Here is a 14,227-nt window from a genome sequence, read left to right as displayed (position 1 = left end):
CGCAACAGCCCGAGCCCATCTAAAGACAAGAGCTTTTGAAGGAGGGTCTTTGGCGGTAGGAGTGGAAGCAATTTGCACAGAAGACTGGCATTGGCCATTACTTGAGGCATTATTATATTCGCCGTGAGAATCTCACTGGGGGAGCTTTCGTTTTCCTCGCTATGAATAGTGCACGCGACCCACGCGATTATATTTTAATTTTCATAGTACATAGAAGCTTGTCATTGGACATACCTGCACCAGCAGAGGAAGCTGAAGTACCCTCACCCCGGGTTGCGAAAAATTCCACTAGGCGGCTATACTTAAACCTCTCGCCGCGAATACGCCAAGCAAGATCGGTCCAGTAGCAATATAAACAAACACCTTCAGCAAAAAGCAAAACGAACGTTGTAATAAATTTTCCAAAACTTCATTGTTCCACTGGGACGTTCTGATAGTTGACAAGACAAAACTGATCGACAAAACAAAATCGCCACTCAACTCCCCTGACGTGCACTGCACCGAATGCAACGTTTCAGTAGTTGACAATATAAAGTATGCAACCCCCAGAGGGTTACGCACTCACCAGAATGGAACAAGTCAGGAGAGAAGACCTCTCAAAGGCCTTTTGGAGGGTCTTATAAAAATCCTTGTGTGGTTCGGACAAGTCAATCTGCTCTGACAGTCCTCCCGTGAAGGTGAGCATGGCCTCGACGCCACTACCTCCTTCCAGCGCAGCATAGCCCCCGTGGAGTCTACAAATAGGTTGTTAACGAAAGGTCAGCTGGAAATGTCAAAGTAACGCACTACTGAATATGGTGACTCAATAGTCGTTAAGACCTGGCACATGACCAGCGGTTTAGTGACTATCAGTGGCATTCGAACGCCAAACGCCGAACACCAGTGCCCGGCGTTCGAACTACGGAGTCTGCGCGAGGAGCAGACACTGGCAGTTAAGGAGCGCGGGTTTATGCACTTGCGCTTGCTTTCGACCGAGTTCTTGTAATCCCTTATGTCGGGAGAACCCATTGGAATTCTGTCGCCATCTGAAGGGTGGCCGTGAAAGTGCATTTTTACTAAACCGATTGATTTGCGGTATTTGCGACATCAAGCGCAGGTACAACCTATAAGAAGTGCCGACGAAAATAATCCCTGGAGAAGGGGAATAATGGGGGCAAAGAACAAACACATATCTCCAAACACGGCTAGGTGACTGGTCCGCGACCGGAAAAATCCACTTCGTTCTGATATCGAACCAGGGACCTCTCCATTTCCGGTGGAGCCCAAAACAGGGACTCCTCCATTTCCGGTGGAGCGATACCCGGACCAGGCGGATTTCTTCGGTCGCGTACCAGTCACCTAACTGTTTTTGGTAGGGAGCCTTCATGTGCGCTTTGCTAGGGTAATGCCACCCTTTGTAATACCACTCGCCGACAAACCAGCAGCCATTTTGTTCCTCGGCGATTATCCGTGGGGCTTATAACCCTCCCGGAAACAAGCACCTTATCTCAGAAGTTCGGAGCAGCGTTGTGGAACCCACGGAGGGAGAATTAGCATTTTCCCCCTCTATGGGATTACCGATGGACACAAAGGCCACTTCCCGGCGCACGGGGAAACAATAAGAGAAACAAAATGGCGGTGGAAGAGGGTGTGGGAAAGGGAAACAGGCAGTTGGCATCACTCTATGCGAAGCGCACATGAAGGCACTCTAGTTTTTGGAAATTTGTGTTCGCCCTTTCTCACCCTTGTTCCCTTTCTCCAGGGATTATTTTCATAATTCTTGTTCAGCTCGCTTGCTCTTTTGCATTTAATTGCACACAGTGGTCGTTTATAAAATTGTCAAAAGTAGTTGAAGCCAACATTATTAGTATGATTCGCAAAATACAGGTTGTTTGTTGTTTAGTGTGTAATAAAATTAATTAAATAAATCAACAAAAATAGTTTAAGGGAAAGAAATGGAAGGCGTAGAACGAAATACTTGTCTCCCAAAGTTGGGGACAGCTTTCTCGTCCTGTTGGGAAAAAGAGAGGGGATAACAGATTTAAGTGGACAAAGTTAAAAGTGGGAGAAAAGGTTGTTCATTCAGGTTCAGAGTCTAGAAGACAGTTCCGCTGCTTCCACGAAGTCCAGCACCGCCTGGAGCGCAGCTAATCGCTTGGCCCGTGCACCTGTCGTGAATGGGAGTTTTCGCGTTGTGTCGGCACTGATGTCAAGCTGGCCGTTGCTCTGAAGTAGTGCTTTTCGGGATCCTGATACCTTGGACGTACCCAGAAGATATGCTCCATGTCTTAGGGTTGGTTGCACGAGCTGCAAACCGCTGTGTTTGATTGTCTGAGCAGTTGCGCGTTTGAGCAACCTGTTCTCACTCTATATGTAGCTACGATTCTTGTCTATAGCTGAATGTTTTCTTTTGTACCAGAAATGGGGGAAATCCAGCTGCCGTCTTAGCGTTGGGGTGTTATTTTGTAATTTTTGGGTGGATTATGGTGTGTGCGGAATTGTACTTCAGGGCAGTTGTTGGGCAGGTATCTGCGTACTCTGCTAAGGCGAGACCATCTGCTTCCTCGATTCCCAGTATTCCTACGTGCGATGGTACCACTGAAAGTAAATTGTGATGCCCGCATTGCTTGCTTTTCGCGTTACTTGGGCAATCGATTTCGCAACTGGACACGCTTTGTTGAACCAATTGCATTAGAGCACCTTTTGAGTTAGTGAAGACTGCAAGGCTTAGTGAGGAAATATACGGGAATTGCAAGTGTTCTACTCGATAGATGGCGGCAGTGTATTCTCTCGTCGTAAGAAACCACACGAGGTGGAAGGACACTCGGTCGTAAGCTGTCGGAAGTAAATTAACTTGCCTTTTCCTAGTGAAAAAGCCATTTGTATGATAAATGTCTTGTGTCCAATAAACACATATGCATCATACAAGATACATAGGAACATAAGAGAACATTGTAAGAACCATATAAGAACTATATAAGATATATAAGAACATATAAGAACCATATAAGAAACTTGTGAGAAGTTTGTTATATTGTTCTGATATGTTATTATATATGTTATATAGTTCTTATATGGTTCTTATATGTTCTGATATATTTTGCATGATGCATATGTGTTTATTGGACACTAAAAATTCTCATTCAAATAAATTTTTCAATAGGGTTCGCCCTTGCGAACCCTTTAGTCTTTTCAGTCGGAGCTCGGCGCTCTGACACCACCACAAGCTCTCATATCCTCCTCTGCCTCAGTTTCTCACTGTATAGAAATAAAAACGGAGACACTTGGTATATTCGGTTGGTCGTTTTCCAGTGCTCCAATCCTCTGAATCGGATCTGGGAGATCGAGGGGCGTCTCCAGATCCCAGTCAGAGGAACGGCGCCTCACCCGAATGTTTGGCAACCTTTTCGAGTGCCCAGAGCACAGACACGGTGCCGGATACGAAAGGTAAATCTTCAGCCGCTCCACGGCCATCGCGCAAGTTCCCGGCCGAATTATGAGGATATAGCCAATACCATTGTCAATACTATATTTGTAAAATTTAGCATCCCTGCACGTCGCACCACCAGCGCCACCGCCGCATGTCCGCACGCCCGCACAAAAAATGGCAGCCTTCGGTGAGGACGCTGGTTTTCGCTGCGAAAGTCTCCTGCCCTCACTGTACAGCACAGCGGGGTCGGTACGGTCTTCAAGCATGGCGGTGTCCAACGCTAAGCCTCTCGGCCTTATTTGTTTCTTTCTGTTTCAACCCAACAGCGGAAGTGGGTAGAGTCACGTGACCGTTCTTCTGGCACGCGCTCCCACCACTCCCACTTTGAAATCAGAGCGCCTCAAAGCTCTACGCGTCAGAGGAAGGCGCGATTCGAAAACCTGAGAGCGCTCTGAAATAACAAGCCGAATATACTTAGAGCGCCCGTCTTCAAACAGTCGAATGAGCATCGGCTTTTCAGAGCGATTCAAAACGCTGGAAAGTGGCCAACCGCATACATATCTCTACCGAGGACTGATGAAACAACTTACTTGGCGAAGGCTTTCTCAAGGAGCGCACTCCAGAACTCGTCCTTGGCGCGGGAGCACATGAAGAGGAGTTCTCCGTCCTCGTTCACGGGAAGCCTGTCGTCCACAGACACATCCACCCAGCGGTTGTCCTTCCACAGCCGGAAGTGGAAGATGCCCGCGTACTTGTCCTCGTCGAAGCTCTGGGGTTCCGGGACAACGCGGGCCAGAAGGTCCTTGTGCATAGCCAGGATGGCCGTTGAGGCCACCATCCAGCAATTACCTGAGCAAACAAAACGACATAATAATTATCTTCGATGCCGAACGCCAATAGGTACAGTATCATGTTGAAAGTCAGACGTGCGCACTATAGCCAACGAGAGGGTTAGAAAGGTGGGGAGGAACTTCAGTTTGCCCTCCTCCAGCGCGAGCTCTCTATCCTCGGCAACGCTTGCGCGTCTCGTGCTCCTTGAGCGCAAGTGCTCGCAGTCAAAGGACGGTGGAAGGCATGGAGCACGTGCGTGCTAGAGGCTGGTGTTCGAATGGGCAGAAGATCGAATGCATACCTGCATTCGATCTTCTGCCCATCTTTATCGAGCTTGTCCCCATGGCCCGCTGTTTACCAACGCAGCATAACAAAGAAAGTGAACCTCGCCTAACACGGCCTTGGCACGAGCGCTTCTCTCTGACCAGTGCTTTGGTCGCACGAGGAGAGGCCTTTGAAACGTTTTATTCGATTTCTCTGATAAAAAACAATATGTTTGTTGCCCCCCTCCTCCCCCCGCTCCCTTCCTTCCCCTGCTGAAGAGTACCGCTAGAGGCGCAAAGTTTCGATCTCCTTTCCAATAGCGGAATGGACGTAAAACCTGGTTTAGACAGTTGCGTTGGTTTCGTTCAGCGCGACCGAAGCGACAGCAATGACAAAGTTACCGGGAGTTGTGTTCGTAGTACACAACAAGGAATGCAAAAACTGGCTTGGTGAAGCAATCATGAGTCGCGGTTGTCCCGGCGTTCCGGTCGTTGCTATCTTTTTGGTTGGTCTGAACGAAACCGATAAAAATGTGTCAACCAGCCTAAGTAGCGCAAAAGGACAGACAAGAACATGTACGCGAAGACGGGACGAGAGCTGACTCTGGTACCCGTGGCCATGTCCTCGTCTTTCCTTCATGATATTTGCGTTCATTATTTAGCTCACATTAATACTTTAGTGCCCAATAGTCTTTTTTTCTTTAGGTTCGGCATTACCGCGTACTTTTAGATATGTAGCTTTATAGGGCCAATCAACCTCGGGAGCCACGTAAGCACGAAATGTGTACGTAGGTCGGTCAGCCCGTGACCACTGAACGATATTGACAAAAAGCGGCAACCGGTGCCAGGCATTGAATCCCGGTTGCCGGCGTGGAAGCCAAGTGCGCAGCCGACCCAGCTACGGAACCAGAACCCAGGAATGGGAGGAGTAGAAACAGAGGGCGTAGGAGAGCGGGCGGAGGGGAGGGGTGGAGAAAAGAGCATACAAGAAAGGTACTGTAGAAAGAGCGGGCGAAACGAGGAGTGAAAATATCAGGCAACGGCACTCTCTCTTTCTTGGCTACCCAAAAAATTCAGCGAAAGGCTCTTGTATCAGGGTGGTGCCGAACGGAATCGCACGCAGAGTCACAAGGAAGACAATGATGTGACCTCATCGGTTTCCGTAGAAAATCCTGCTCTAGAAAGCACCAGTACTAGAAGCGCCACCCCCCCCCCCCCCCTCCCAAGGCACTTATAGACTCAAGGCTCGTTCACACACTAGCATTTGACTACGACCGACTCAGAAAATACATATTTTAAGCCTTTTGCGACGCCTTAGACCCTGCAGCAACGCAGCCGGTCGTAAACCGTCCCAAGATGCCTAAAAAACCAGTCTTGATTCTCATTCTGTCGTAATGAAACGCAAGTGTGTGAATGGGCCTCAAGGGTCATCCTGACCTAGGCACCGCCCGAACAAGGTGTACCGTCAACCCTATAAAGCTGCTACATTTCATACTTCTGGCAGCGCATCAAGCGCCCTGAACTATCTCCTCCGGGAAGTTGCATGGCGTAGTAGGTCAACCCATGGTCTAGACAAAAGAAACGTAAGGAGAAGCTTTTGACGGGTATACTTTGCGATTAATTCTATGGTCTACTTATTGCTGAATGGCGTAATAACATTGACTGCGGAGCAATAATGAGATTCACAGGGCTTGCTATGTTCTGCGTTCCTTCACATAGGTCAGTGACTGCAGAATACCGGGATATGCCCAACTTTCTGGACCAGAGTATCGACAACGTGCGCGACCAAAGGCGTGCTGTGGTTTGTCTTCCGCAATGGGTCAAACTCTCACAATGGCGTCTTGAGCATGAATTAATCATACTTTCATTAATGCACGTATTAAGTATGTTAGACTGTCAACTTCGACGGTGTCGGTTTAAAGGCCGACGACCAGTTCGCGCTTTCCACTTTTCCCTCGCTCTCTCCTCTCTACCCTTCTACCATGTCCACCGTTGCCTGTTTCCTCCTCCCCCTTCGTGAGGAGGCTCTTCTGCCTTGCAGAATTTCGAGTCTCGTCGTCGGCCTTTAAGGACGTAATCACTACCACGTTCTCGTGTGCTTGTTAGACGCCACTCAAATTTTCGCTGGCGACCGAATTATCCTGGTTGTGATGCCACATATTTGAACAGTGAGAGGGAGGTACCGAAATGTCTAGTCGCCAGGAGCGATGGATTGTCGTTTCTGAACCAAGTCTTTTGGGGAAGCGACAGTCGCTCGTATGGGAGACGCGGCGGCGGCGTGCGGTCGGCCTGCGATCAAAGTTGGCGCTGCGGTGCACACGCGATAACTTCCTTTCTTGGAAGCGCGCGCGCATGCGCTGCATATTCGTCATGTGCCTGTCGATGGAACACGTAACGTTCAAAGGTTCAAGAGGCTTCCGGTTGTCCGAGCTCAGTGGACAGTATTGGTATACGGTGAGCGCGAAGTGAACGATATGTTCCTCCCAGAACTCACGCTCTCTGCAAGGCCGCTTCTCCGCATCGTTTAGAAACATTTTTGTGCATGCGATCTATTTTCCACAGATAAAAAAGTTAAATGCTAAACAACAACAAAAACAACAACAACAACAAAAACAACAACAACAACAACAAACAACAACAACAACAACAGCGATACTCTCTAGTTTTGCTGTTTAGCATACTTACTGGAGGAATAAACGTACTCGTTAAGAGAAATCCCTAGGAGTTCGCTTCCCTTCGGAGCGCGCGGATAGCCAGTCAGGCAATCACTGCGATCGGCAGGAAAATGCCGGCAATTTACAGGACGCCGATAACATCTTCATTCAAAAGTGTTATCTGCACAGATCGCAGTTTATGAAGAATCGTGTTCTATAGACCTCGGTATTTGTTACGTTTCTTATACAGAACATGATCATGATTGACTGAATACGTATGTTACGATAGAAAGTAGACGTGAGGGGCCTTCTTCATTACATATGGCGTCTATTACTTGAGTAAATGCGGTAGTATAATCTAGATTACACCTGGAGAGCTTCCGAACCGACGAAAAAAAAAAAAGCACACCACCGCCACCACCACCACCACCACCACCACCTTATTCATCATCATCATCATCATCAAGGCCGCGTGACGATGAAAACCAATCAATTAAATGGCTATAACTTGCTTTTTGCGTTATTCGCATATTTATTAATAAAACGTCGGCCGTCGTGCAACTGGCTGGGCTAGAAGAACGGAATCTGTATCATTGTGTGGCAAAGGGCGAGCGGATGCCTGTGCAAGACAACGACAAGCATCTGGATATTCTACTCATTAGTATGAGAGAATATATAGCGAAACATCATCTACACCTTAGAAAAACTACTGTGCGAAGTACCAGCGTTCTTTGCGCGTAATCGTTGGACCTGCAATCGTTTTCTTGTAACAAGAGAACTATGGAAAGGAGCCATGGTACACCGGCTTTAACGTTTCCTGACGTAGTTGTGTGCATTTTCGGAGACCTGCGAGACACACCGGAACGCCGGCAGTGAGAAGTCCAAAGGCAGGCGCCATGCTCCTACGGAATGGTCGCCAACGAGGTTGTCGAAGGGGATCATGGCTGGTCGTCGTTCGAAGTTAGAGAAGCAACTAAGACGGGCGGCTGCGATTCATGAAACTAAGTCGATGTGCCAAGCAACTGTTCGTATGCATCCACCTGACAGGAACGCAGACCGAGTGAAGGAAGAGACTATACCAGCTGGAAAAGATTTAGGGCTTCTCAGTACCCGCCGCTGCTGTAGAGCAGACGTGGCAAATGGGGGCGACGAAGGGAATGCGTTGTGAGGCTCGGCAGAGGGCAGAGGCGGCCCGGTCTAAGTCAACACTGGAGGTGTACAATCTCTGGAGAGGTAAATATCAGAGGAAGCCTTGTTTGACAATAGTCTGGGCAGCCACCTGCTGTTTGATGCACGCGGGGGGGATGAGAACGTTGGTGTATCGTCAGCGGTTTGATCATATGGTGGAATAAACATCCTATCGAGCATGCGGCGAAACGCCTGAAACCAGCGAACACAATCTGCCCTCATGTCCAAGCTTACTGCCAGAACACACTGTAAATGGGTGGAAAACGCCAGACATGAGCAGCCATGTGGCGAGGGCCTCCCACGCGACCAATTTCTGGTGGAAGCGCTAGGCTTCCGAGTACGGGGGGCAACGCAGGGTGCAGAAACTCGCAAGATTTAAGCAGGTGGCTGCCCTAGTGAGGAGGTAACGTGCACAGCAGAGACGCCGAAACCCAACTGGCAATGCAGGGACGCCGTTGAAAGGGCAAAAACATGGCTGAAAGATTGATGGCGGAGGACGCAGGAGTGGTGAAAAGTATTTTTGTTCTTTTCTATTTTGGCTAGGTATGAATGCGATTTCAACGCCCTGCTTCAAAGGGAATAGCCTCAAAATCATCATCATCATCAACATCGTCATCATTATCACCACCACCAACAACAACATATCAGTTGCTCGCAGCTGGGTAGGCAGGTCGGGCGCTCGGGGCGAGAGGTATGACGACGAGAAGTAACGCACTTATCGACTCTGAGATGCTTATTGCAGACGCCGCGCCGGGAAAGACTCGTTCGCTTCGCTAAAGTGCTCGTTCGTGGTGCTCTTCCCGGAAAGATTGCCCTATGCGTCCAGACTACCGCGATATCAAAACGGTACACTGCTTTGAGGATAATGATTCACGGAGAAGGGGAACAAGGCGGGGAAAGTACAAACACAAACTCCAGACACAGCTGGGTGAGATGAATAAGAACGTGAGATAAGAGCGTGAAAGAAAAACTAAAACTCGAAAAGTAACGTCCTGTTGCAGAAAAGACAGAACAGAGGAGAAAAAGCAAGTAAAGCTTTTTTACTAACTAAAAAAAATATGAAGCTGTTTTTGTTCTATTACGGCGGGGTTTACTCAATAAAGCAGTTGTTAATTAAACAGCACTTCATGTTTACAGTAATTATTTCTTACAGAAGGTTTGATGAATCAATCTGTCAGGAATATTTTATAAATAAGTAATTTAAATAAAGTTTGTGTGATTTAAATCAAATGAATCAGATTTAAATAAAAAAATCTGATTTATTAGTTTTCTTTTTAATTATAATTTTTCCAACGCTGTCTTCAATATAACTGTACTAGAATCAGGTGTGAAAACTATACAGCTTTCGGACAATAACAAATTAGTCATGTTAATGCGAAGAGCAGTTATTAATATTTAGTAAATATATTTTCCCGCATTTTCGGCAAGGTACGTCTTATATCGTAAGCTTGAATATATAGGACCTACCTAATTCTCCCTGCTTGACGTCGAAGCGGGAAAATCCGTCCTTGATGAACTGAGGATTCTCGCAGAGCTCCTGAAAAGTGTGCAAAAATACACGCAATGCGTAAGCTTTTGGTAATGCAGTCATGCCGAGGATGTCCACATAAAAAGGTGGGAACGACAGCGGCTGAACTTGTGTGGGTAGCACGTTACTCTACCTGGTGTATCCAAAACAGCTTTTTAATCTAGTAGGATAGTTGCTTTCTTCAAATTCAAATTAAAAAAATACGTTTACAATTTCCTGTAACGCCGAATTAGAGCGCAGCTCTTCAATGGGGGAGGGAGGGTACGGAGGAGACAGTATGCTCCTCTACGTTCCCCGCTAAATTTAGCGGGGAAATTTTTCTGCTAAATTTCGTGGGAAAATTTTACCCTCGTGACGTCACACGTGACATCTCGAGGGTAAATTTAGCCGGAATATTTTTCCGCCAAAGTTAGCGGAAAACGTTTCCCGCTAAATTTAGCGGGAATATTGGCAATGTTAGGTGCGTGTGACGTCACGTGACGTCATACGTCACGTGTCTTCAAGACTGACGTCACACGGGACGTCACGTGTGACATAACGAGGGTAACTTCGTGATGTTACCCTCGTTAGCCTCGTGAGGGTAACCCCTGTAACCCTCACGAGGACAACCCTCGTGACGTCACACTAGACGTCACGTTTGACGTCATTAAGGGAAACGTGCCATAATGCAACGCGCGGTTGCGCCGACGCCGACGACGCCGCTCAAGCCGGAAACTAAGAGCTGCGCTCTGAAATTGTTTTATACAGACAAGCGTTTAGGAGGAAGGGGCAAAACTCCAGTCATGCCGCCTGAGTATGCCATATCCTCTTAACGGTTCAGCAGCACAGCAACGAAAAAATATAAAAATGAAAAAAAAAAAAATCAAAATGTTATTGAATATATAATTGAACAGATATAAAATGTTATTTAATATTTTATAAGAATACACTACACAATGGCAGTTCTTAAGTGGCAAAGCTATTTCAATATTCAACGCTAAAGTTAAGAAATGTATTTTTAAAAGATTTTATATCTGCACGTTTGTGGAGCTATGCATAATTTGATTCTGGGTTAGTGTTTAGTAGCTGTGATATTTGATGAGACTTTTTTTCTTTTGTGTACCACAGTTTGTGCAGGCTCTTGATTGGTGGGAATGCATGTGGCGTAATGTGTTTGCTGTTGTTCTGTTCTGTTAGTATAATTGTGATGAATGCATTGGGGATCTGATTCTATTTTATGGAACATGTTTATTGGCAATTTTTGCGTGCGATTGTTATATTATTGAAGAGTATTGAATAAAGTCTTCGTCTAAGTACGCAGAAAACTGGAACAGTCCTCATGAGAGGTCATATAGAAAACACGTTTTTGAGCGAGATAGTTAATAACCAGCGACATTTTACACAAGGTATGCCACATCGTATATTTTCTTACTTGTTACTTTTCTTAATATGCGGGGTTGTTGACGAATCCTTCAAAAATCCCTAAAAATCGAGTGGTTGGGAAGAAAAGAAACGTGTGATTGATAAGAAAGTTATAAGGCGGGTGTAGCGTCTTACGGCGTTCCAAGAAAAACGCTCAATTTGGACGCGTTTTTACGTTTCGGTTTTCTATAGGAGCGCATCTTTGCGCCAACAGTCTTGCCCCCCCCCCCCCCCCCCCCCCCCCCCTTCCCGGTGACCATACTCCCTCCATCCTATAAGGAAAATGAGGCGGTAGTATCACGCCTCGGTCACGTAGAGTCAAGAGCGTTAGAGCAAAGATGCGCTACGACAGAAAACCGGAATCTACAAACGCGCCAAAATTGAACGTTTTGTTTTTGGAACGCCGTAAAGTGCGGCACCTGCCTTGTATATTTGTAAAACAAGCTGATTTAGGGGTTTTTCGATTATAATCGGAAAGTTTTTATTTGAAACCATATGTTTATTTTCAATAGTCAAAAGGTAACTAGTATATTTTAGTTTACTATTTAGCTGATTAGCGCGTTTTAGAGTGCGGCTCTTAGACGCCCGTTTCCGACTTGAGCGGCGTCGTCGCCGGCGTCGTCGTAACCGCGCGTGTTACATTATGGGAATAATGCAAGCGGGTGTAACTGCGCGTTGCATTATGAAAAAAAAAAAAAAATTCCCCGCTAAATCTAGCGGGAAACTTTTCGCTAAATTTTAACGCTAAATTTAGGGGGAAATATTCTCGCTAAATTTGGCGGGAATATTTTTTCGCTAAATTGATCGGAAAAACTTTTTTCGCTAAATTTAGCAGAAAATGCTCCCCGCTAAATTTAGCGAAAAGAATTCCCCGTTAAAGTTAGAGGGAAAATCTCCCCCGCTAAATTTATCGGAAATATCTCACCGCTAAATTTGGCGTGAAATTAATCGAAAATTTTTCCCTAAATGGGAGGAGAGCAGGAGAGGAGGAAGGGAGGTTACAGAGGTGTAGGAGGGGCATACCCTTCCCTCAGTACCCTTTCCCCTCCTCTTCAAGAGCTGCGCTAAAAAATTGTAAACGTCTTTAATTTTTTTTTTCGATTCCCGACAAAATTGTTATGGCTGGCAGTTACGTCCCGGTAATATTTTTTTTTTCTCAAATACCCAATTTTTGTTATTTTTGAATCTCGGCGGTATAAAATTTATACGATTTTCCACGGCTACGCCAACGTGTTTCACACGATGGGCTGTGAGTCACATTACTGTCACCTGATATAGTAACATTACTGCACGGAGTAGATATACAGGTAATTTCTTCTTTGCCTCACATACTTTTTTAATAGGCCATGAATGCTACACCAAAGGCGCGAGAGTTGTACGGCGAGGTGGACATAATGCAGGGCGCAATCGTCAGGAGGAGTCAGTGAATTGGCTGAAATTTGTTTACTAACTTTTTCATCAATTGAAGATAAACATACAGTTCAATTATAAACTTGCCCACCGTCATTGAAAGCCACCAAATCAGTAAATTTTGGGAAGACTTGGAAAACGTGGGCAACGCGGTTGTGCACCAAAGTTTGAACTTGTGCTATAAGCGCAAGGCTGGCGGTGCGAAATCAGAGATACCAAGTAAGCAATGAAATGCAGCAACCCACCAAAGACATGGAAGGATGTCGCCAAACCCTTCCTTTCTTACTCTGATCCTTCAATAACCGAACACGAGACGCTCTTTCTGTACTCGTACTACTTTATCCGGTGACACAGAGTGTTACCGGATAAGCTTTTTCGTGAGCATAAAGCTGTGACAATTAAGCATTTGTACAACTATCGTTTGATGGGAGTCTACAATACGGCAGTAAAACAAAATAACAACTTTTTTCTTTCTGTACTGTTGGGCTTGGAGAGAACAACCCCGACGTATGAAACTAGTGAGGGCCCCCTGGTGTGTTACTACTTCCCACACGAACTATGGGCTAACTTCTTTAAAACATACACTACCGTCACTTTTAAATGAGCTCGAAGGTGAAAATATTGACATTACTAAAAAATCAAAGGGTATGCTACGCGAAACGCTATTGGAAAACAGTGTTAACGACTTTTTTTTTGTAGATAATCGATGCAAGAAGGTGTAGTACTTTGTTTTTTGCTTGTCCTGTTTGAAATGTCTCTGCTGCTTTGCTACACGGAGTAGGTCCTCGTCAAGCTGCAAGCCACGCAGCTTTTTGCCCTATCTCCCTTTTTTGTAAATAAAAGAAAATAGATTATTATTATCACAAACTTATATGCGATTTGTTTGTGTAGGTATAAGCCTTAACTACGGAAATTCGCCAGGAAAGCTATATTTCTGGCTAAATTCAGTGACGAGAATATTGAAAGTTGTCCTCGCTTGCGCGTATATTTCGATCGTGTTACACGTCTGCGGGCTTTTCAATGCAGTTTCGCCGATCGTACAAATATTATGGAGCGACTGAAAAGGAGGTGAGGACTTTAGACATATTTATTTATTACCCTTGTTATTGCCATCGACGAAGCAGGTCAGAGTCACAAAATGCGATGAATGTGAATCACCGTATTATAAATCCTCAACGATCAGACATTGTATGAACAAATGCATCTCGGTGGGGAAAAAAAAAGTTATCACATCAACTGAATGGTAGTCGGTTGACTCTCAGAGCAAAGGAATCCCAAAGTAATTTTATTACCTTCTCCAAGCACTTTATAGTTGCTTTAACTACTTTTTACGCTGGTAATTTGGGTCGCAATTAACTAAATTTCAAAGGAAGTATAGTTGTAATTACAATAAATGATATTTCTGAAGAAGTTTACTCAAGAATGGGTAAAATTGTATTAAGGTTGTAACTTCAGAACATGGAAGTATATTGAAAGCGAAGATTAAAGGCACTATTTCGTTTTTATTTAATGAAAAAAATTCATTAACCCTGAGTATACCAAT

General features: G+C 45.6%; 1 protein-coding gene across 1 annotated transcript in view; it reads right to left on the bottom strand.

Annotated features, from left to right (window-relative positions):
• LOC8027919 (calpain-A) overlaps nt 1-14,227 on the bottom strand; it is a 48,034-nt gene that overhangs the window by 33,349 nt on the left and 458 nt on the right. The window contains exons 2-4 of the mRNA XM_029986613.2: nt 9,813-9,882; nt 4,000-4,258; nt 566-734 (exon numbers count right to left, since the gene is read on the bottom strand). Coding sequence (XP_029842473.2) covers nt 566-734; nt 4,000-4,258; nt 9,813-9,882 — 498 coding nt within the window. The remainder of the gene's footprint in view (nt 1-565; nt 735-3,999; nt 4,259-9,812; nt 9,883-14,227) is intronic.

Source organism: Ixodes scapularis, unplaced genomic scaffold (genome assembly GCF_016920785.2).
Source record: "Ixodes scapularis isolate PalLabHiFi unplaced genomic scaffold, ASM1692078v2 PGA_scaffold10__122_contigs__length_95168666, whole genome shotgun sequence".
NCBI classification, from domain to species: Eukaryota; Metazoa; Arthropoda; class Arachnida; order Ixodida; family Ixodidae; genus Ixodes; species Ixodes scapularis.
This window is presented reverse-complemented; position numbering and strand designations above follow the sequence as displayed.